The sequence below is a fragment of the Lissotriton vulgaris genome, chromosome 9 (assembly GCF_964263255.1).
Source record: "Lissotriton vulgaris chromosome 9, aLisVul1.2, whole genome shotgun sequence".
Taxonomy (NCBI): domain Eukaryota; kingdom Metazoa; phylum Chordata; class Amphibia; order Caudata; family Salamandridae; genus Lissotriton; species Lissotriton vulgaris.
This window is the reverse complement of record NC_141697.1, coordinates 843,855,601-843,880,439: the sequence shown is the minus strand read 5'-3', so window position 1 is coordinate 843,880,439 and position 24,839 is coordinate 843,855,601. Positions and strand designations below refer to the sequence as shown.

The window sequence follows — 24,839 nt, the reverse complement described above, 5'->3', positions numbered from 1 at the left end:
TTCTAGATGAAGCGGCCGGCGCCCATCCACAGCCCTCGTCCAAACAATACACCCGCAGCGACGTTGTGTGCACACGACGTCGCTGCGGGTGTCTTGTTTGGACGAGGGCTGTGGATGGGCGCCGGCCGCTTCATCTAGAACGGCCTACTGGAATACAGTGCCCACACCCTCCTCCTTTGGACTAATAGGACCTCCAGTCCAGTACCAGTTCTATAACTGACTCAGCATACGGATTGTGATATTCATATCAGTAAGGTGGCACGACTCTGCACACCACCCAAGAACTCCGAGGACACTTTTTCCTATGTTTCCCGCTAGCATGCCTATATTAAGGTCCATGCTTGTAAAATCAACCTATGAATGAACTTAGATAACAGGATTACTGTAACCGGGAAGGTGACCCCTGGATCCCGCTTCCGCTCATATTCTCCCCCACATGCGACGTCCAACTTACCTAAAGCCCTGAAGAAGTCCCAGTTTGGGACGAAACGCGTCGGCTGTATGTGTTTTACTGCTTTTTGAAAATAAAGATCTAAAGAAGAACTCCAACATCTCTGAGAAATATCTTCTTATTGTGCTCAAACATCATTTGCACTTATTGTTTCATGTTTTGTGGTGCACCTTTGCAGTTGTATGATCTGAATTAAAATTCCCCAGGGAATAGGCACGGTGATGATGGGTGCCATTCAGTGTGCACACAACCCCCTTGTTTAAACTTAAGGGTTAAAATACCTCGTGGGGGAAAGTCAGTCAGGTGCTTACTCTAGGAAGGGTCCATCATTTATTCAGTATTTCATTCCAGTGGCCAAAGGGTTGCTATGAGCAGGTATCTGCCTCATGGAGCACCGTCTTCCACAGAACGCCAGTGTCCAGCGCACTCCAGGCTGCAGAAAATGTTATTAAATATTGCGCTGCTTGGTCTAAGACTAGATGGTCGTGCCTTTCTTTGGATGCCACACTCTGTGAAGTGGTTTGGCATAGAGACTCCAGCGTGTGCCCAGGGTGCGGGCCCTGTCTTTTGGGACACACATGCTGACCGTCATGGCACTCTAAGCATTTCAAAGTTTACACCATCCAGAGCCCACCAAAGGGCGCCAAACTTCTCAGGAACCATGCTGCACTCACTGCAGAAATCTGCATTACAATGTATCCTTCTGTAGTCACTAAAATAAGTACTAGTGAGTTGGACAATTGTAGTTACCTGTCACAGACCCTCCAGAAGCCCTTCCAGTATGTCTGATGCAGTAATATGGAATTGTTTTCTTTTATTAAAAGGCACCATATTTTTTGCCTCTCACAGCGGCAGAATAAATTGAGGCTTTGGTTTGAAAAAGAAAGGCAGCATTAATAACACAAGCATTTGCAATGCAATAGGTCTCACATTTGTGAGAGTTTAAGCTATTAGCATTGTAAATGACAATGCCTTTTATTTATGTTTTAAAAACAAACACATAAATAAAAGCCATTGTCATTTACAATGCCTATAGCTTAAACTCGTGTAAATGCTAGACCTATTGCATTGCAAATGCTTGTTATCATTATCATGGCTGATGCAGGACAACAATAAGACAATACAAAATGCCCAAATAATGCTGGTGATTAATGATCCTGCTGGAGAGCAATCATTTGTCTGTTAGTAGTTTTTAAATGCAGATGAACTGTATTTTATGTGGAAGCTCAGTGGGTTACTGCCTTTGTCACAGAGATCCTTGTGTTAGTTGCAGTTCAGAAGTTACAATCCTAACATAGGACAGTGACCAATGAACTGTCACCAAAGAGCTGCATACAAACATGAATGGTATAGTTAGAACTTCGCTTTTTTTGTTTTGTGATTTAGTTAGAACTTCCTTTGTATTTCATTATTCTAATGTTGCTAAAATAAGTATTTTTGGTCAGATATATATTTTTATCAGTAAAGCTTACCCCCATGGAATACTCTTTAAATCCTAAGGTTCTGTTTCCAAAGACCAAACCCTCTTAAAATATACTGCCCACCAGTATGGATGACATGTGATTCATACACATTGCAATCCTCATTGGCTTATGGGACATTCCATGAAGACTGATTTACATAATTGTATGATTTGTTATCTCTGTATAATGTGTGTGTGGTGTAAAGTACTGACACACACTACACTGATATGAGTAGTGCTATACAACAAATGAAATTCATATGAGAGAGGGAAGGATGAGGGGCACTGTTGGAGGGTGGCAGTAAGGGAATCTGAGGAAGAGGTCATGGGCTGGAGGGGTGGAGGGGGTGCTAGTGAGAGATAAAGGGCTCTGGTAGAGGTGGTAGTGAGGGAGTCTGAGGAGGAGGTCCTGGTGGGAGGGTCTACAGAGAGATGAGGGGCACTGGTGGAGGGTTGCAGTGAAGGAGTCCGAGGAGGAGGTCAATAGGGGGAGAGGCTATGGAGCGATGAGGGGCATTGTTGGAGGGTGGTAGTGAGGGAATCCAATGAGGAGGTCAATAAGGGGGGCCATGGAGGGATGAGGGGCATTGGTGGAGGGTGGCAGTGAGGGAATCCGAGGAAGAGGTCATGGGGTGGAGGGGGGAGGTAGGGAGAGATAAAGGGCACTGGGGGAGGATGGTAGGAAAGGTATTTACAGAGAAAGAGGTTATTGGTGTGGCGCCAAAAAAGGCTTTTGCATCAGCGCTAAAGCCGGCCCTGTCATGGCCTTTCTGTTTTTGTTTATTTAATTAGCAGTCGGGTCATAAGGGCTACTGTGCAACATACTTTAAAAGTGTGTGCTAATTATATTTACTGCTATATTCAATGTTTTACGTTTGAAGGTGATTTTAGTAATGTTTTTACCGGGAATAATGGAAGTGAAGCCCGATGGTGCCTGATATGGGGCTGGGGCCCAAAGGTCAGCTGTGAAATAAGGTGCACTGGAGAGGAGTAGTGGATAATCAAGCCTGTAAGGGAGTGCGTTGTTGAGTCCGGGGTCAGGTGGAGGTAGTAATGAAGAGGGATTCTCCCTGGAGGCTCGCACAGATGGAGCGCGAGAAGTATCACTTGCCTGATACTCCCACCTCAGAAACCTCCTCTTCCCATCAAAGGAACATTACATGGAAAAAACACTTTTTGAGATTGATAATATTTAGAAAAAGACTTGGAAAGAGTGCGTTTTACTGGGCCTTTTAAGACTAAGAAGAGATAAAGGAGGGCCCTGACGCAGGCCTGCCTAGACATGTATGCGACAAATCGTGCCCGCAGTGGCCCACCCAAATGCACCATTGGCCCACCCAAATCAAATCAAAATTCCTGGAGCCGACCCTGGCGGAACTGCAGCTGTAAGATGGGTCAATGGAAGCAGCATGGTGAGGGCGACTGTAATGCTAATGCGCGTCCTGCGTTGCCTTTACTGAGGGCAAACTGGAGCCTCAGTCTACAGACACGGGGGATCAGGGAAGATACACGTCCAGCAGTGCGCTAAACCGAGGGCAAGCAGGAGCCCCAGCCTACAGACACTGGGGATCAGGGAAGATACGTGCAGCCTGTGTCTCAGATTAAACTCACCACGTTACTTTCACACCACTTGGTCGGAATGCACGCTTTGAGGACACCTCCTGCTCCGGAGCAAGCCCAGTCTCTGGGATGCATTCACTTTCCTAACTACGTGTTTTTAGGTCGAAGCCTGGCGTTCACTGCGCAAGCAGTTGAGGTTCTGCGATGGGTTTGTAAGTTTTCAGAAATGTCTTGGCGCTCAACAGGTAGTGGATCAGTCAAAAGAAATATTCGTTTGTGGTTGGTGCAAATGGATCAGAGAAAAACCCTAAACTCTGAGAAACAGGGATGGCGGAGATCCTTCCTTGTAGTCACTTGTAAGCAAAAACACCAATGCACACAACAAATCAATGTGATATGAGTGATCACCAATAAATGATAAGGATGGAGTGACACGGATGTGTTCTTTTTGTGTCGTTTTTTTATTTTGATGCATATATTGAGAACATGAAACCAGCCGACACGTGTTTCGTCAAGCAGGGAGTTAACCCGTGACTCTTCAGGGCTGTAAAAAGGGCATGAGGAGCGGGGTCGGTGGAACGGTGATACTTCCGACTCGGTCCTAATCGGGTGTTCCCGCAAAGCGAGCGTGATAGTGGGAGTACGTCTTGGTATACGTGGATGAGCGATGGTAACGGCGGGTAAAGCCGAAAAGTAGAAAAGTCGTAGTAATTCACAACTAGTGTTCGAGGTAGGTCCAGGTGTTGGTTGATGGCGGGTATCGCCGGGTATGGTATTGCTTACACTGCGCAAGCAGTATCGCGCAGGCGAGATTTTTTGATATCCAGTATGGGGCTTTAACCCGCCTCTCTCTTCCATTGGCTAGCTCCATAAATGGAGGCTAGCCATGGGAAGAGAGATGTGGCAATCATTCTCGGAGCAGATTCGTGGGCTTTCCTGTCTTTTTTTTAAGCCCCGCCCCTTTTTCCATCATGAAGTTGTGGGCGTTTACTTTTTTTTTTACACCAATGTTTTTCTTCATTGTTAACCTCGTCCCTGTCCCACGTGGTTGTATCCTGACCACCTTCCCGCTGTCTGTCCCCCCTCCCGCTGTCCTTGTCTTTGTTCCCGCCCACCCCTTGCAGATCACTACAGTCGCCGCTTGGGCAAGAGGTGTCTTTGTTCCCGCCCCCCCTCGCGGATCACCACAGTCGCTGCTTTGGGCAAGAGGTGCTTTTAACATAACCGTGCGGGTAAAGCAGGGGGGGCTTGTTCTCATTACGGCTTCTATTCCGGGCACCATCTGCAGCGTCGCCCGGATACTGAACCCAGGCGAAGGGGCTTTGCCTGGTACCGGTACTCTGCTGCCTACACGTGTTACCATGCACAAGTCAGTGCCCGGATTGCTTTGAACATGTGTGTGTTTGTTTGTATAGAGAAAACCTGGCTAGGGAGCAAGGAGGCACTGGAATAGTCCTAATGTTTAGTGTCTTTGGGCCTGTACAGCGTTCCGCTGCCTCTCGGCGCTATAAAAGGTGCATGCATCAGAGAGCGGGTGTCCTGTGAAGAGAAGGGTCTTCCGATCCATTCTGGGCGGCGGGCGGGTGAAGGGGCTCTGGTGCTGGTTCGGATTAAGTTTCCGAACTTGTTTTTAATGACAGATTCTAGTTTGTAGTCCAGCGACGCTGTGCTTTCGTGTGTGGCGTCGACAGACACAGGCCGTGCTACTGGTGTGTACACACAACACACCACCAGGGCTCAGTGCTCCACACAGACACACCTTTAGTGTTACAGTCTTTTCAGGAATACAATACCCATCAAATCAGTGCTCGGCTGCTCCTGAGTCCTGCAGGGGTTTGAACAGGCAAGCACACACAGACACGCACACACATGCCCACGCACACACAGACATGCACACACACGCCCACGCACACAGATACGCGCACACACATGCACAAACAGACACGAACACACGCACAAACAGACACGCACACACAGACACGCACACACACGCACATCCACCGCCTTGTAGCTGCCGATCTGCTACACACATTCTTGTACGTGAAACTACAAGTTACAATGTTGCGTATTCACATTCAAAGTGTTGACTTTCTCGATTACTACAGATAACTGCTTCGAAGCGCTAACAACGTGCGTGCAGCTTTAAATACAGACAGTAGGTTTAAACCACATAACAAAACGTCCCACATTGCGTGAAACAGTACCCCCCCTCATTTCTCTAGTCGGTTCCCCCCCCTGCTGACACTCCCAACCCACCTCTCCCCCTTGAGATCTCGGGCCCGGGGTGCGACAGGTTCACCACTGTCTCGCCCTCTCCAGCCTCCCTGTCACCCACACGTCACTGCTCACCTTTGACCTCTCCTTCAATACCTACAATGCCCTCACTTGTCATACCTTCTGTCACTCACACTGAACCCCTCCTTCTCGCCCATAACTACCTTAACCCTGCCCTCTCCCCACACCCGGCAGCTCCAACTCCCTCACCGGCACACATGGACACTTCTTGAATTGGAAGACCCCCCTCCCGTCTGGAGCCGGGGGCAAACCCCCTACCACTCTCTCCTCTCACACTCCCTTGACCCACCGGCATAAGTTAATGTTGGACATGGCCTCGTGGCGTGGCCCCACTCCTCCCGCATGGCGGGTCCCGGACTACCTCGACCCCAAGAGCAGCACCTTCCCCCTTCCACGAGTGCCACCCCTCCGGGCCGCCCCCAGCTCTTCCCCGACGGAACTCGACCTCATCTCCTCAACCCTCTCGGCTGGTCCGGACCACTTTCCCGGACCCTCGTCTCCGGCCCAGCCGCCATCTTGGACCCTCCACGACCAGGCCTCGTGGCCTCGGCCCGACCCCAGCCTCAGGCCCAGCAAAGCCCCGGCATCGAGGCACCACGATCCGACCAGGGGGTAAAGAGACCACTTGACGAGTCAATGGGGGAAGGAGTTTCGATGGTCCCCCATCTGCCTGGTTTCGATCGCCCCCAGCCTCCCTGGGCGCTGGCTCCACCCCCCTGCTGGGTGTCTGGACTCGCACATTCCGGACCCTCCGACCTCCAAGTGCGAGGGTCCGGACATCAAAGGACACCAGACCTATAACTGGGGCAGCTCCAGAGCAGGAAGGCTGTTGTATCCTGGAGTCGAGAGACACCGAGACAAACTCATCTTCTTGCAACCATTCTTGGAGTCCTGCTGGCGCAGCCGCGGCTCATCTTCGTGAACCATCCTTGGAGTCCTGCTGGCGCTGCCGCGGCTCATCTTCGTGAACCATCCTTGGAGTCCTGCTGGCGCTGCCGCGGCTCATCTTCTTGAACCATCCTTGGAGTCCTGCTGGCGCTGCCGCGGCTCATCTTCATGAACCATCCTTGGAGTCCTGCTGGCGCTGCCGCAGCTCATCTTCGTGAACCATCCTTGGAGTCCTGCTGGCGCTGTCGCGGCTCATCTTCGTGAACCATCCTTGGAGTCCTACTGGCGCTGCCGCGGCTCATCTTCGTGAGCCATCCTTGGAGTCCTGCTGGCGCTGCCGTGGCTCATCTTCGTGAACCATCCTTGGAGTCCTGCTGGCGCTGCCGCGGCTCATCTACGTGAACCATCCTTGGAGTCCTGGTGGTGCTGCCGCGGCCCATACCAGAGAACCCTCCAGCTCGAGGATTGAGAGCTGTGCATCAGGCATCCCTGTACCAGACCGGTACCAAGACTGTCCCGCTACCCCCTTCCCACAGAGACTAAGTTTAGAGGGATCCCAGCATCCCGTTCCTTCTGTATCGTTGCAATAACCTGCCAAAGAATACAGATAAAAGTGTTAAGAACCTATCTTTGGGTGGCGTCCATCTGTGGGGGGGTGGTTGCTCGTCCGTACGATCTGAGGAGAGGGCCCTCGCCAGGAGGCCTCTCCCCCTTGCTCGGCCGACCCTCAGATTTCCCGTCTAACATTGGTGGCCAGCGGCGCGATTCGAGCCGACGCAAATCGCACGGAGAGTAACTCGCCCCACTACAAACGAAAAACACACAGCGACCATGACAACGAAAGAAACCGGAACAACCGCGAAATTCCAGATGGAACGGCTGGAAGAGTACAGTCACAAGGAATTGAAGCAATTCTGCATAGACTTGGGTATCGCTACCACAGGACTAAGCACCAAAGACGACCTCAAGCAGGCCCTGCAGACTTGGGTGGAGACGGGAGCCTCGCCTCCCCAAAACGAAAACATTACAATCACTGAGAACCTTGCAACCCCCGAGGAAGAGAGGAACACGGGCCTCTCTCACGAGGATGCCCGAGAACGAGAGAGGAGCCGGCTCCATGAGTTGGACCTGGCTAGACTCCGCTTAGATGGGGAACTGAAACTAGCGGGAAAAAAGATAGCCCTTGAACACCTACGATTAAGGGCGAACGGGAAGAGAAAAAAAGCCAGAGGGAGCTGGAGGAGAATAAGCTCGCGTACGAACACGAGCGCAGTTTGAAGGAACTAGAAATTAGGAAACAAAACAGGGACATCGGCGTCTCCGAGAACCAGAGCTCCACTCCCTCTATGGACACCAAGGTCCACATCCCCAAAGATGTCGTCCGAGAGTACTACAAGAACGACGACATCCAGCAATGGTTTAAGGCCTACGAGGTAGCCATGACCTCCCACCGGGTTCAGCGAAAAGACTGGAGGGCCGGGCTAAGGGGGAGATTCGTCAACGAAGCGAGAGATGCCCTGCTACAGCTCCCCGACGCTGAGATGACCTACAAGCATATGAAAGCCGCCCTCCTCACTCGCTATGGGCTCACCCCCGAGTTGTACCGGCAGCGATTCCGAGACTGTAAAAGGATCCCCGGTACCACCTGGGTAGAATATGTGAACTTTTTTAGCAGAGCCCTAGAAGGGTGGATCAAGGGCAGCCAGGTCACCACCTACGAACAATTGTTCGATCTCATCGTATGGGAACACCTTTCCAATAACTGTTTCGTCGAACTAAGGCAGCATCTCCTCGACAGTAAATTTACCGAGCCCCGGAAACTCGCCATTGAAGCGGATCGATGGGAGAGCACCCGGGTCCCCCGGAACTGGGCTGGAGATCAAGGCCGAGCCTCCCAGGGGTCCCACCGTCCGCGAGGAGGAGGAGGAGGCCAGGGCCGGGGTCGGGACACCGCCACGGTGCCTCTCACCAGCACTCCCCGGTCCCTGGCCGGGAGAGGAAGCCCCCCAGCACGGCCGGGATCCCGCTCCAACGTTATCTGTCACAAATGCCAGCGACCAGGTCATTACGCCAATGACCCCAACTGTCCGAGAAACCAACCATCCAACCCCACGGGTCCGCTAAACCGCCAGATCACCGCCGTCTCCCTAGGGGAGGAACAAGGCGAAGAAGAAGTCGAAGACTATGAACAGTATCAGCCCGAGTGGGAACCCGCAGCCATGTCCCTGGTATGTCTGGGCGAAAGAGACATGGTCCCACGGGCCCCCATCCCGGCCAATACGCAGAAGTACAGCCAGTGGGTCACCATTAATGGACACAGGGCCGAAGCCCTCCGCGACACGGGAGCCAGCGTAACGGCCATCCGTAGCCATCTAGTGACCCCGGATCAAATCCTGCCCAATGTGCTATGCCCAGTACGGTCTGAGGATAACTACGAAAGCCTGTGCCAGATGGCCCGTGTCCCCTTTGAATGGGGGGGAGTGTCTGGCATACTGAAAGTGACCGTCCGAGACGATGCCCCCGTGGACTGCCTCCTGGGGAGCGACCTCAAGAGCTCCCCCTGGACTGCCGTTGAGCGGAGGGAGCACCTGGGGATGCTTGGCCTCCCTGAATGGGCCTGTGCGACGACCCGATCCATGGCTGCACGCGCCATCCCTTCCACTGAAGAACCAGAGTGGCCCGAACCTCCACCGGCCGTAGTCACTGAAGACACCACTCCCGAACCCGGTCCACCGGGGCCCAACGACGAAGAACCTGACCCCCTCCGTGACCTCCCGGAGCTGGCCCAGTGGCACCAAGAAGGTGGCCCCACTCAAGAACAGTTCCGCCAAGAACAAAAAACGTGTCCCTCCCTCGCGGGGATCCGACTGCAAGCCGCAGCCCAGAGCGCAGGGGATGCCTCGGGGGCTCACTGGGTCTATTGGGACAATGAGCTTCTCTACAGCGAACAGAAGATTGCCGAGCTAGGGGCCAGCCGGGTGCTGGTAGTCCCCCTCCGATTCAGAGACTTCCTCCTGAACCTGGCTCATGATGTACCTCTCGCCGGGCACCTGGGGCAGGACAAAACTTACAGCCGCCTGGTGACCCATTTCTACTGGCCCAAGATGAGGAACGATGTGATCAACCACTGCCAAACCTGCCCCACCTGCCAGGCCAGCGGGAAGAGCGGCAGAAAAATAAAAGTCCCCCAGCAACCCTTCCCGGTCGTCAACACTCCCTTTGAGCGGGTAGGGATTGACATTCTGGGGCCCCTGGAGCCCCGGACATCGCAAGGTCACCGGTTCATACTCGTCCTGGTGGACCATGCCACCCGCTATCCCGAGGCCATACCTCTCCGGACCATGACAGCGCCCGTGGTGGGCCGAGCCCTGATGGGGATCTTCTCACGGGTGGGCTTCCCCCGAGAAGTCGTCAGTGATCGGGGCACGAACTTCATCTCCCGATACAGGAAGTCCCTCTGGCAACAGTGCGGGGTCACATACAAGTTCACGACCCCCTACCACCCGCAAGGGAACGGACTAGTAGAACGCTTCAATCGCACCCTCAAGGGTATGATCATGGGCCTGGAAGAGCCCTTACAACGCCAATGGGACGTGTTGCTGCCCTGCCTCCTATTTGCCTACCGGGAGGTCCCACAGAAGTCCCTGGGATTCAGCCCCTTCGAACTATTGGATGGGCACCCCGTCCGGGGTCCCCTAAGTCTGGTCAAAGAAGGATGGGAGGTGACCACCCAGAATGCTCCTCCTGATGTGTACCGGTACCTCCTGACCCTCCGGAACCAGACGCGGCGGTTCAGGGAACTTGCCAAGGCCAACCTCGAAGCCAGCCAAGAAGACATGAAACGGTGGTATGATCAAAACACCTCGTCCATTGAGTTCGAGCCAGGACAACAGGTCTGGGTCACGTCCCCGGTCGAACCATGCGCCCTCCAGAGCAAATGGACGGGGCCCTTCAAAGTGGTGGAGCGCAAGGGCCCTGTCACCTACCTGGTGGACATGGAGTCCCCCAGGAACCCCCTCCGGGTCCTCCATGCCGACCGACTTAAGCCTCACTTTGTTCGCTCAGAACTTAGTCTCCTGATGGCTACCGACAGTGGGGCTGAAGAGGACTCCGAGCCCCTACCTGACCTCCTGAAGACCCTCGAAAAAGACGGCTCCGTGGAAGGAGTCAACCTCTCTCCCACCCTGACCCCAGCACAATGCCAAGGCTGCCAAGACTTATTACAGCAATTTGCCGATCTATTCTCTCTCACCCCCGGGGTCACCCCATGGTGCCTCCACGATGTCGACACCGGGGATAGCCCACCTATCCGGCACCGGGCCTACCGAGTTCCCGATCGGGTGTGCGCCTGCATCCAGTCGGAAGTGTCCAAGATGCTGGCTCTAGGAGTGATCGAGCCCTCCGACAGCCCATGGGCCAGCCCAGTCGTGCTGGTCCCCAAGGCCGCCGCCCCTGGCGTCGCCCCCGAACTCAGATTTTGTGTGGACTACCCGGGCTTGAACGCCGTCACCCGAACAGACGCTCACCCCATCCCTCGGGCTGATGAGCTGATCGACCGCCTGGGGGCCGCCCTCTACCTGAGCACCTTCGACCTAACTGCGGGCTACTGGCAGATCGGCCTCACCCCGGGCGCCCAGGAGCGATCCGCCTTCTCCACCCCTGATGGCCACTACCACTTCAAGGTGATGCCCTTCGGGATGAAAAACGCCCCCGCCACGTTCCAGAGACTAGTGAATAAGGTGCTGGCGGGGCTCGAGGAGTTCAGCGCTGCCTACCTAGACGATATTGCGGTGTACAGTCTCCACTGGGCCGAACACCTCCAACACCTCCATGAGGTCCTGGCCGCCCTCTGACGGGCAGGACTAACAATAAAAGCCAGCAAGTGCCAAATCGGCCAAGGGTCCGTGACCTACCTGGGGCACCAGGTGGGAAGTGGCCAGGTAGCCCCCCTCCAACCCAAGATCGCCGCCATCCGGGCCTGGGAACCCCCGGTCACCCAAACAGAGGTCCGAGCCTTCCTGGGGCTCACAGGATATTACCGGCGCTTTGTGAAAGACTACGGCAGCATTGTGGGCCCCCTTACAGAACTCACATCAAAGAAACACCCACCGAAGGTCCACTGGACACCTGAGTGTCAGGCCGCCTTTGAGACCCTCAAGACAGCAATGTGCACCGCACCCGTGCTCCAAGCCCCCGACTACAGCCGGGAATTCATAGTACAGACCGATGCCTCCGATCACGGCTTCGGAGCAGTTCTCTCCCAAATCAATGCAGAGGGGATTGACCAGCCAGTCGCCTTCATTAGCCGACGTCTGCTGGCCCGAGAACAGCGCTGGAGCACCATCGAGCGGCAGGCCTTCGCCGTGGTGTGGGCCCTCAAGAAGCTCTGACCCTACCTCTTCGGCACCCACTTCCGGGTACAAACTGACCACCGACCTCTGCAATGGCTGATGCAGATGCGAGGGGAGAATCCGAAGTTGTTGCGTTGGTCCATCTCCATGCAAGGGATGGACTTCACTGTGGAGCATCGCCCCGGCAACGACCACGCCAACGCAGACGGCCTGTCCCGCTTCTTCCGCCTCGGCGAGGAGAATACCCAAGAAGATGGGTGACTCTCCCTGCCTTCAGCTGGGGGGGACGCGTGTTGGACATGGCCTCGTGGCGTGGCCCCACTCCTCCCGCATGGCGGGTCCCGGACTACCTCGACCCCTGTTCCCCGGCCAAGAGCAGCACCTTCCCCCTTCCACGAGTCTCACCCCTCCGGGCCACCCCCAGCTCTTCCCCGACGGAACTCGACCTCATCTCCTCAACCCTCTCGGCTAGTCCGGACCCCTTTCCCGGACCCTCGTCTCCAGCCCAGCCGCCATCTTGGACCCTCCACAACCAGGCCTCGTGGCCTCGGCCCGACCCCAGCCTCAGGCCCAGCAAAGCCCCGACATCGAGGCACCACGATCCGACCAGGGGGTAAAGAGACCACTTGACGAGTCAATGGGGGAAAGAGTTTTGATGGTCCCCCATCCGCCTGGTTTCGATCGCCCCCAGCCTCCCTGGGCACTGGCTCCACCCCCCGGCTGGGTGTCTGGACTCGCACATCCCGGACCCTCCGACCTCCAAGTGCGAGGGTCCGGACATCAAAGGACACCAGACCTATAACTGGGGCAGCTCCAGAGCAGGAAGGCAGTTGTATCCTGGAGTCGAGAGACACCGAGACGAACTCATCTTCTTGCAACCATTCTTGGAGTCCTGCTGGCGCTGCCGCGGCTCATCTTCGTGAACCATCCTTGGAGTCCTGCTGGCGCTGCCGCGGCTCATCTTCGTGAACCATCCTTGGAGTCCTGCTGGCGCTGCCGCGGCTCATCTTCGTGAACCATCCTTGGAGTCCTGCTGGCGCTGCCGCGGATCATCTTCATGAACCATCCTTGGAGTCCTGCTGGCGCTGCCGCGGCTCATCTTCGTGAACCATCCTTGGAGTCCTGCTGGCGCTGCCGCGGCTCATCTTTGTGAACCATCCTTGGAGTCCTGCTGGCGCTGCCACGGCCCATACCAGAGAACCCTCCAGCTCGAGGATTGAGAGCTGTGCGTCAGGCATCCCTGTACCAGACCGGTACCAAGACTGTCCCGCTACCCCCTTCCCACAGAGACTAAGTTTAGAGGGATCCCAGCATCCTGTTCCTTCTGTATCGTTGCAATAACCTGCCAAAGAATACCGATAAAAGTGTTAAGAACCTATCTTTGTGTGGCGTCCATCTGTGGGGGGGTGGTTGCTTGTCCGTACGATCTGAGGAGAGGGCCCTCGCCAGGAGGCCTCTCCCCCTTGCTCAGCCGACCCTCAGATTTCCCGTCTAACAGTTAACACTTCATGGAAGTCCTTGTGGACTCTCCCTCCGGAACCTACCACCCCTCCAGCCTGGAGCCATGGGTGAACCCCCCCTCACAGCTCCCCCCTCTCAGACTCCCTTGTCCCATCGGCATAAGTTGACACTTCATGGAAGAGCCATCCCTCCAGCCTGGAGCCAGGGGCCGGGGTGCAACCCCCCACACACTCCCTCACCCCACCGGCATAAGTTGACACTTCATGGAAGTGCCTGTGCCCTTCTCTGTGTGGATAGCTTTTTTTGTAGTGGCTCTACGTGTGGGTGGCTCTGTCAGTGTGAGGGTGGCTCTGTGTAGGTGGCTCTGTGTGCGTGAGGCTGGCTCTGTGTAGGTGGTTCTGTGTGCGTGGGTGGCTCTATGTGAATGACTCTGTGTGGGTGGCTCTGTGTGTGTGTGTGGCTCTGTCTGTGTGGCTCTGTCTGTGTGTGTGTGTGTGTGTGTGTGGGGCTTTGTGTGTGTGTGCAAATGCAATAGGTCTCGCCTTTCTGAGAGATTAAGCTATTGACATTGTAAATGACAATGCCATTTATTTATGTTTTCAAAACCAACACATAAATACAAAATTTGTCATTTACAATGCCAATAGCTCTAACTTTTACAAAGGCGAGACCGTTGCATTGTAAATGCTTGTTTATTTTTTCCCACCCTCCCGCAGTTCGTGCCTTCTCGCCATACACTGCTCACTCTTTCTTCACCCCCAGTAAATCCCTCTCTTTCGTTAGTGCTATGGCCACGCTTTTTTATTGTCAGTGATAACAGTAGCACGCTGTTGCTTTAAATTATTCTGCATAGATAGTATAGTGTTCTAGAGTTAGGAACTATGTTCTTTGAAACAGTGTAAGCAGTGCATTGTCATACCAGCCATTAGTTGCCAGCACTTTTGAGGACCGCCCCCTGTACCGGCCGTGGTTTCCGACTGGGCGAGTGTTCTTCGTAGCAGTCAGAGACCAGGTTCACGTCCGTGCCCCACTGATTGCGCAGCAGACCCTCCAGAGGATATTGGGGTGCTCTTTGTCTCTAAATGCAGTATTGGCTGTGTGCGCTCGGTTTCCTGGACTGCCCCACAACATTTCATGGGACAAGTGCTGCGACGGCCACTGATAGCTGGTTGTGGATTACAAAACCAATGACAGAATTATCTCTTGTTCAATTGCCCAACATGTCTATTGTATTGTGTAGCGTCGTGCTAGTAGCCAGTCCGCACGGGAACATTGCGTTATGGTTTGGAGAAAATGTGTGAATAAATGTGTGACCACATGGCATTGATTACAACTTTAGGACCAGCCCTCATCGAAACTTCAGATCAACAGGTGTCGATGGTTCATACCAGAACCTGAAAGTAGTAGAATGGTGTTTGGACAGACGACGAGGCGCAGAGAAGACCGCTCGAAGTAGGGCTGGCTTACTTGGCCCACCAACTACTAACCCCAATCAGGTTTTCCGGGAATCCGCAATATGTATTTTACCTAGATTTGACATACACTGTATTTCAGTGAATATTGTGTGCGTTATCCTGGTCAGCCTAAAAGTCTTACGGAGTTATATTAGTCACTGTGTGGTGGACAAGCCCAACTTTATGTTCTACTTAATTCCCGTTGCTCCCACATTTGAACTCATTACTGATGCCCAGGGAGGTATGTTCGTTTAAGCCAATCTTGCGAACAGCCTTTACTTCTCTGCTTCTAGGCGCGAATAAAGCACACACAGACTGCTTCACGGTAGCAGGCATTGCCATTCTGCTCGGACCGAAAGCGTCAAGATGTGAGTCAAGTCATACAGTTGGGCTTTTCAAACCTCCTCTCAGCTCACTTTAACTTATTCATATGTGCTATTCAAATTCAATAATTATTTATTGTTTTAGTTACTTAAAATCATAACAATGTGCTTAGTTAATTATACTAGGGTTAAAAGAATGTGGTACTCTTTAGGTGCTGATAACTACTTCTCCACACTATTCCGAGTAATAAAAAATTGTGATACCACTGCTGGAATGTTCTCTGCCTGTTTAACACGTTTGAGTTTTGTTTTTCTTTCCTATGGTAAACCCTGTAAGTTTTTATATATTTTTTGCTTTTTTTTACCTAAAAAAATAATGAGCCTTACCTTAAGCATCAAAATTATTGACTCGAGGTGCACACTGCAAGGTGCAATGTATTTTTTTGGGAGCACTGTATCTAAGAAACACCGACCCTCGCTGTGCGACTAATGCTAATACAGGTTAAATGTTAAAATATGCAGAACGTGAAATTATAATGTAGTGACTATACATTAGCTTGGAAAACCCAAAGGAAATGATGGACGAAGCGTTGACAATACAAGCACGCACCCCCAGTCAACTGATCTGGGTTTAATCCATCACCGTTCTTTAGCCCACTCTGCCACCCCAGTTCAGACATGGCCATATGCAAATCAGTCTGACCCTGTGCCTCATGGGAACAGTCCAGCCCGAACTGCAAAGCCATGCCTTCCCTGGACCAGAAACAAGCTACTGAGGACCGTTTTGTGGCATTTCAGCCATCTTCAGCCCGGCTTGCTTGAATCCAGTGGCAAAGTGAGGAAGGGACTCGCGTCTGAGCATACCCTGCCAACTTATGGCGAACAAAGAAAAACCAAAGGAAATAATGGACGGAGCGTTTGGCAATACAAACACTCACCCCCAGTCAACTGATCTGGGTTTAATCCATCACCGTTCTTTAGTCCACTCTGCCACCCCAGTTCAGACACGGCCATATGCAAATCAGTCTGACCCTGTGCCTCATGAGAACAGTCCAGCCCGAACTACCAAGCCATGCCTTCCCTTGACCGGAAACAAGATACCGAGGACCCTTGCTCACTTTGCCACTGAATTCAAGCAAGCCGGGTGTAGAATCAATTATCACAGAAATTGTTCATGGATAAAGTAAGTTTATTCGAAGATTAAGAAGCACCCCCAGCAACACATCTGAAGGCTCTGGACAGTCAGCAGTAACTGACCTAACAGTAACTGAACGCCATGGAACGGCACGATGACATATAGTGCCGTGTAGCGAGACACATACATTCAAAGAATAATAAATGCACGAGATACACTTGAAAAGAAATACATGCGCGAGAATTAACACACGAGAATTAACACGTGCATGCATACACAACACACATTCCTCCCTTATAAAATGAAACAAACAAAAGAGAAAACAAAAAAAAAACAAAGGCAAACTGAACTTAAAATGTTCCTGTCATGTAAGCAACAAAATCTGACAACCATTTTGGTTTTCTTGTAGTTCTTTTCTGTAAAGAAACATTATTGCTGTGGATAGATTGAGATTGAGGAAGAGATTGGACACCCATATTCTGATTGATATTACTACCCCCGGAACAACAGGGTGTTTCAGCCATGTCACTGCAAACTACATTTCCACTCAAATCCTCATCCAAATATGAAAAATCTGAATGTTTCAAAGTAGATTCCTTACAGTAAACATCCTTATCAGCTTTGAGAATAGCAATCCTACTGAGATTCCAAACTTTATTGTCTGACAATCTCACTGAGTTTTTTAAGATCTCAATAACTTCAAAAGGACCCATGAACAAACTTTCACCTTTCTTGACTTTCCAAGGTTTTTTGACTTTAACCATCATACCAATTTCTACTTTTGGATCCATTTTGGAGCCAAATTTCTCATCAAAGTACTTCTTATTGGTACAATGGGTACGAGTAAGATTCTCTTTAACCTTTCCCATATCCACAGTAGAAGAAGTTGACTTCACTAACCACGACGGATTCACCTTGGTTCTGGGAATTCTTCCCCTCATGATTTCAAAAGGAGAATATCCAGTCATGGAATTCATGGTTGTTCTGTACATCCAGACTTTCTTAAAAATTTCAACTTCCCATTTCTTGCCTTCACTACCAACAGACTGTATAGCACCCTTCAGGACTCTATTGAACCTCTCTATCACTCCATTCCCACTTGGGTTATATAGAGAAGTAGTGGAATGGGCTATGCCAAGCCTTGAAAAGTAATCATTTGCTTTCTTTGAATTAAATTGGACTCCATTATCAGTTAAGATCCTTACAGGTAGCCCTTCTTCAATGAAAACCTTATCTAAAAAACACAAAACTGAATCAGTATCTATTTTATGAACAATTTTGATAATGGGCCATTTAGAGAAAATGTCAATAGCCGCAATGATGTACTTAGAATCACAACCAATGGGACCCATAATGTCCATAGCAATGGTTTCCCATGGATTGTCAGGAATAGTATGCACACCCATATTGGGTTTAAGAGTAACCAACGACTTATCAGAATTCGCGCAAACAACACAGTTCCTAACTAATCATTCAATAAACACATCCATGCCTGGCCACCAAAATAAATGTTTAACTTGTTGTTTAGTTCTGACCATGCCACTATGACCTTCATGACCCTGTAAAACTATGACCTTTCTCACACCCACCGGTGGAACAATACGTTCACCTCTTTTAATGACATTGTCACAATATGAAAGTTCTGATCTCACTTCCCAGAAACTCTTCAACTCTGAACTAAGATACTTCTTATCAGGCCAAACACCAATGATGTAACTTGCCACATTCTTTAAAATCTCATCATCCTCAAATTTCTCCCTCCATAGAGTCTGATCAATAGAAATGGGACCCTCATCATGAATCATGGCAATCTGAAAATCATCCCATTCATTGTGCAAATCTTCCTGAATGGGTAAAGGCATCCTAGACAAAAAATCAGCAGACACATTTTCCCTACCAGGTACGTATTGTATATCATAAATAAAGTCCTGTAAGCGCATGGACATGCGTGCAATGCAGGCTGAGGCTCTCAACATCCCTTCAGTGGTGAGAAGACGTACTAATGGTTTATGATCACTCCTCAGTATACACTCCTTACCCCAAACAAACACTCTGAAATGTTCCAAAGCCCAAATGCACGCTAAAGTCTCCCTTTCTATTGTGGAATACTTTTCCTCAGCAGGAGTAAGAGCTCTGGAAGCATGTGCAATAATGACTTCCTTTCCTTCCTTAGTTCTTTGAGTAAACACAGCCCCCAGCCCCTTTGAGCTAACATCAGTGGTAATAACATTTTGTAAAGAAGGATCAAAACAAGAAAGTGCATTCGCAGAACAGATAGCACTCTTAACATCACAAAATTCCTTCTCACATTCATCTGTCCATTCAAAAGCAACTCTATTCTTAATCAACTGTCTGATATTAAATGTTCTACATCAAAAATCCGGTACATATCTGGCATAGAACTCAACTAGTCCTAAAAAAGATCTTACATCATCCTTAGACTGAGGGTGAGGCGCAGACTCAATGGCTTCTAAAAGAGAAGATTTTGGTTTGATACCTTCTTCACAAAGTTCATGGCCTAAATAATTTACAGAATGAACACCAAATTTGCATTTCTCATACTTAATGGTAAGGCCATGTACATTGAGTGCACCTAACACCTCTTCCAGAGCAGCAATGTGTTTATCCTTGTCATCATTAAATACCAAAATGTCATCTTGAAAACAGATGGCATTTTTGCAATCCTTAAGAATGTCCTGCATAACTCTCTGAAAAATTGCTGCTGCAGACGCCAAACCAAAAGGCATCCTGTTAAATCTGAAACACCCAAATGGTGTGATAAATGCAGTAAGGTCTTTACTTTTCTCATTAAGCTCTATCTGGTGGTACGCAGCAGATAAGTCAATGGTTGAAAGAAATTTTGAACCACCAACAACTGATAACATTTCAGAAATGCGGGGAAGGGGAAATTGATCTACAACAATATTATTGTTGAGATGGCGAAGGCCAATACAGAGTCTGACCTTGCCATTGGCTCGTCTGGCAACCACTATGGGCGAAACCCATTCAGACGATTCAATTCTTTCTATTATGCCACCTTCCACTAAAGCATCTAATTCGTTCTTTACTTCCTCTCTAACAGCAAAAGGAATATTTCTAGCTTTGTGTACTTTAGGACAAGCATTTTCTTTTAAGCGAATTTCATGTTTAAAATTGGTTAATCTCCCAATGCCCTTTGAAAAAACATTAGGAAACTTATTTAACATCAGTGTCGAAATTCCATTTTGTTCATCAACTAACATTACAGGATTGGGACTATTAGGATTCAATATGATATCTAGTTTGCCCTGGTCGAACCAGCTAAGCACTGAAGGACCTTTTTTTGAAACATACAACTTTGCAATACACTTCCTGTTTTTGAATCTGAAAACTAAAGTTCTGAACCCTAAAATGTCTATCCTTCCACCAGAGTACCCTTCAGGATTGATATCACTTTTCTCTAAATGGCTACCTAATCTGTGTACAAATAGTTTTTTCCAGACAGATTCACACACAATAGAATAAGGTGATCCAGAATCAGCATACATGTTGATTTTTACGCCTCCAATAACCATATCACATAATGGCTTCTTCTTAACCCCAGTATCATTTACATTCAAAATCACAAATTCTTTAACATTTAACACAAAGAAACAGTTGTTAGAGTCATTTGCGAAAGTTTCATCATCACTATTGTCACTTTGCTCAATACATTTCACCTTTTGGTTAACTTTACCCTTCTGCAAACAGAAGTAAAATGTCCCATTAAACCACAATTTGAACATTTCTGTTTTAAACCAGGACACATTTTGTTATTAGCCAAATGTGATTTGCTGTTGCATCTGAAACACTTTAAGTTACCTTTGAAATCCTCAGAATTCCCTTTGGAGGGGAATGTCTGTTTCTTTTTTGAAAAATCCTTATTCTTATTATCATATTTTGGATTAATCTTTGAAACAATATCCTTACTAACAGAAACTTCTTTGCCTTTGACATGTTGTGCACTCCTACAGGAAAGTTCTGCTTTTCTTACAATGGATACCACAAAATCTAGATTTTCATCACCATTGATCCATAATCTTTCTTGTATAGTTTCATTACTCGAGTGCATAACAACTTGATCTCTAATAAGATCTTCTTGTAAATTTCCAAATTTACAATCTAATGCTAAAGTTTTTAGAGAAGACACAAAATTGTCAACAGATTCTTCACTTAACTGTTTCCTCTGAAAAAATGTATATCTGGAGATTCCTATACATACCTTAGGGGAACAATATTTGTCAAAATCATATACAGCCTTATCAAAAACATTCATATCACCACTAGCTTGTGATACAGGTAATTGATTAAAAGCTTTTAATCCTTCAGGTCCTAAGCAATGTAAGAAAATACCTTTCTTTTCTGGAGCTTTCATCTTCCCATTTACATCTAAAGTTTCAATATAGTTTAAAAAATAAGCCTTCCATTCAATCCAAGGCATACAAGGAGAACTACCTGCTGACCAATAACTCTGTGGTGGAGAAAGAGTGTAACCTTGCGCACACATAATGAAAAAGATGTGAAAGTTAAATTACACTTAGTATTAATGATCTATATATAAAGCACTCAAATAAATAAATAAATAAATAAAAATGCGTAAAATATGTTCATCAGCACTTAATGAGTAATTTCAATGAGGGGATAAAGTACTTGTGAGGAAAACAATAACACAAAAAAAAGTGCTTGTAGAAAAAAAATAAACAGTCACACGACTCTTGGAAGAGTAGATCACTTTTCTTCTCACGCTGTAGAAAGAGAATAAACAGTCACACGACTCTTGAAGGAGTAGATCACTTTTCCTTTTCACCTCGTATTTTGTAATGGAATAAAAAAAAAAATGAAGTCACCTCTCTACTTTTCGTTTCCCCCTCGCAGTTAGTAAACTGTACTTTTCGTTTTCACCTCGTAGTCAGTTAACAAACCGGAGAAAATTAAGTCACCTCTTTTCTTTTCATTAAAATCGTGAGAGTAACGTCTCAAAAGAAATGAACCAATCGCTTCCGCCCAAAATCATCCACACGTCATCACAGAAATCACGAAGACGATATTCGCGCACACAGCGCAAAGCGGAGAGCTGAAGAAGAGACGTGTCGAAGTATGAAGAAAAAGGTGAGTAAATGGATTCCAAACCTCACTTTGTTGATCTCCGTTCAACTTGTAGATTTCAAAGATCCCATCAGTATTCAAAGAAGTTTATCGATGCTCATAGGAAATGAGTTTTAAATGTAAATTAAGCCAGGAAATGCTTCTAAATGGTCCATAAATGCTCCGTCCCTCGTCGCCAAATTGTAGAATCAATTATCACAGAAATTGTTGATGGATAAAGTAAGTTTATTCGAAGATAAAGAAGCACCCCCAGCAACACATCTGAAGGCTCCGGATAGTCAGCAGTAACTGACCTAACAGTAACTGAACACCATGGAACGGCACGATGACACATCGTGCCGTGTAGCGAGACACATACATTCAAAGAATAATAAATGCACAAGATACACTTGAAAAGAAATACATGCGCGAGAATTAACACACGAGAATTAACACGTGCATGCATACACAACACCGGGCTGAAGACGGCTGAAATGCCAGAAACCGGTCCTCGGTATCTTGTGCTTGTATTGCCAACGCTCCGTCCATCATCTCCTTTGGTTTTTCTCTATACATTAGCATGACCTAAAGCTCAAAACTTCAAAACACAGTCCACTGCCATCTTGTTGATATTTTTACCTCATGGGTGTTTTCGTGAGCTATGCCTAGTGTGAAGAAGTAAGGTTGCATATGATGATGTCTAATCACAGCATCAACATATTCTTTGCTGTCAAATGTGCAGCCACTGGTATATTACAAGGTGTATGTCGGAGTAATCTATGAAAACAGTCTTAGTACATGTTACAGATATTAACAGGCTTCCTCTCTAAAGAGTGTTTGTTGTGTCCACGTTCGGTTTAATGACTTATTTGAAAAGGCTTTATTGCAATACGAGTGACAATTTGAATATCTGTGTACATTTATGCGTGGTAGTACAAGAGAAGTTTACATTTTAAGCTGGGTTTTAGGGCTCAAATTGAGACATCACTGGTTGTGGGTATTGGTACACTCAGTCACTCTTTGGAACTTATATCTGAAATGGAAACACTGTTTTGCTCAGAGGAATCCGACAGATAACCCATGCTGATAGGGCAGTAACCCCTACAAGATTGGCCAATGCCCCCCTGTGTACACTTGGAGTTCAAACCCAAAATAAAGAGGTCTGACATAAATACAGCCTCTCCATATAATTTCTTAGAAAGAGCTTAAATGAGCTGGATAAATGAGCGTTGGATACCATTCTATTATCTTTCTGCTCATATGTGAGGTGAAAAATGGTGTCCGGGAAAATGGAGTATGCATGTTTGGATGTTTTACTGGATTTGTGAAGTGCAAGTGTGGCGTCTAGGGGAGAGGTACAAATATGCCTGTTATGTGTTTTCATGTTGTTTTTAGTTTTCATTATGTGATGCAGCAATGCTGGGTTGGAGTAAGTCCCTTATGAGTACCCATTATTTAACAAGAGGACAGACAGCTGCATTACTGGACAGGTGTACCTGCACGTTCATCATACTGTCCTGCTAATATTAACACAGAAATGCACCAGACATGTAAAAAAATATCACTGCAGTGTGGGATTAGTAAGTGGTGAGGGTGATAGGGAAGTGACTTCAGCAGTAGAGATGGTTGGCCTAATGTTTTGTGGGAGATACAGTGGTGAGGTGGACAACAGCAGCAAAATTGGGCGATAGGTTGGCCTGACGGCCGGAGTTAGTGCTTCACAAGACGGGGTGTTTCATAACAATGGGCTTTAACTAAAAAGTGAGTGCAGGTGGTCCCATGGATAATATGGAGCATAGGTAAATACTTATAAGGTCCCAAAGGCAAGACCGTTGTATTACAAATGCTTGTTTAAAGTGAAATCAGGCACCAGAATCTGTAAGACAAAGTAGAGATGTTTCTTCATTTTGAACTTGTCAAATGTCATGTAGAGGTCACCAGATTTCCTAGAGCAAGTATGGCCCCATTGTAAATATATGAATGTTCATTGACTTATTTCCCTATAGAATTTGAAATCAGAAATCCAGAAGGAGATGCTGGGAACATCATCATCTAAGGCTACACCCTTTGACTTGTTCCGCACTCCAGCCATGCGCAGGATCACTTGCTGCCTCACGCTTGTCTGGTGAGAAATCTGTATGTTAGACCTTGGGACAAGGTCAGATACTTTTAACTTCAGATTCTTTTCTAAGTATGACATGCTTGTGAATGTTTACAATGTTTACAATAACACAAGGCGATAAGCTTCCGCTTCTTTCTTGCACATCGAATTTCAGCAACTATTAAATGAACAATAACAAACTGCATCGCCAATAAAACAAAGAGTTGTGGAAATTAAAACAATAAGGCCTTTATTTCAATCAATGACTGCCCTTTCCAAAATGTAACCACATATTCTCTTTTTCACTCCTACTCTTTTCTACCTGCTCTGACTAAAGGTACTAGATCTCTCTAAATGAATAGCTCTATCTAAATGTATCTAACCACATGTAGGAGAGTAGGGTCTGCTATCCTATGGTCACCCCAATTTTTGCTTTTTGCTTCACTGGTTTTCGACTTAATGTGGCTGGGGGCCTGCTAATCAGACCCCCAGCTGCTGTTCTCTCTCTAAATTCACATACATGTACTATAGGTACATAACCCAATTGGAACTGGACTCCTTGTCAGCCCCTGTACCATGCACTATAGGTGCTCAGGGCATAGGTGCCACCAAGGCCTACCAGGGGCTGCAGCTTAGTTTTGCCACCCCTGGCTGGTTCTTAAATTGATACAACTGGCTGATCACTCAGCTGGGGCAAGTTGGTGTAATCACCTCTTGCTTAGATATAGTATACCTATATCTAAACCTATATCTGGACACATATAAACCTATGAGTCACTCCTATGGAAGGCCTTATCAATCCTGGAGGCAGAGTGCGTGGTTTAACGTGAGATGGTGCTCGAGCATGAGCTGAGCCTGTCTGCAGATGTCGGGAACAACTCCCTAAGCTGTTCTGGGATAATGCCATACCATATACTATTAAGTGCATTATAATCCATCGCGGTTATATGTTAACTTTGGTCTGGCTTTATCAAAACATGTCGTGTAAGGTGTCATACGATTTGGAATACTATCCCCTCGACAGTCCTGTCGACAGGGATAGCATTCCACCCTTCTAGAGGGAGAAGACATGTTACTTTACTGAAACGCGGTTGATTTTAAAAGAGCCTCAGCATCACAAAATGGACGCTTCTGTCACAGACACGAGTCTGACCTCCTGCTGCTGACCGAAACTCAGCCGAGGAGGCCTAGACAAAGGCTTTCCTGTCGCGGGGAGGTGTCACACCACCCCAGACAGGAGATAGTGGATTGTAGC

At 48.4% G+C, this 24,839-nt stretch overlaps 1 protein-coding gene across 1 annotated transcript in view; it reads left to right on the top strand.

The window, feature by feature from the left end:
- LOC147692349 (solute carrier family 22 member 6-A-like) overlaps window positions 1-24,839 on the top strand; it is a 1,393,226-nt gene that overhangs the window by 676,341 nt on the left and 692,046 nt on the right. Inside the window, exon 6 of the mRNA XM_086938578.1 lies at window positions 23,490-23,608. Within this exon, the coding sequence (XP_086794704.1) occupies window positions 23,490-23,608 (119 nt within the window). The remainder of the gene's footprint in view (window positions 1-23,489; window positions 23,609-24,839) is intronic.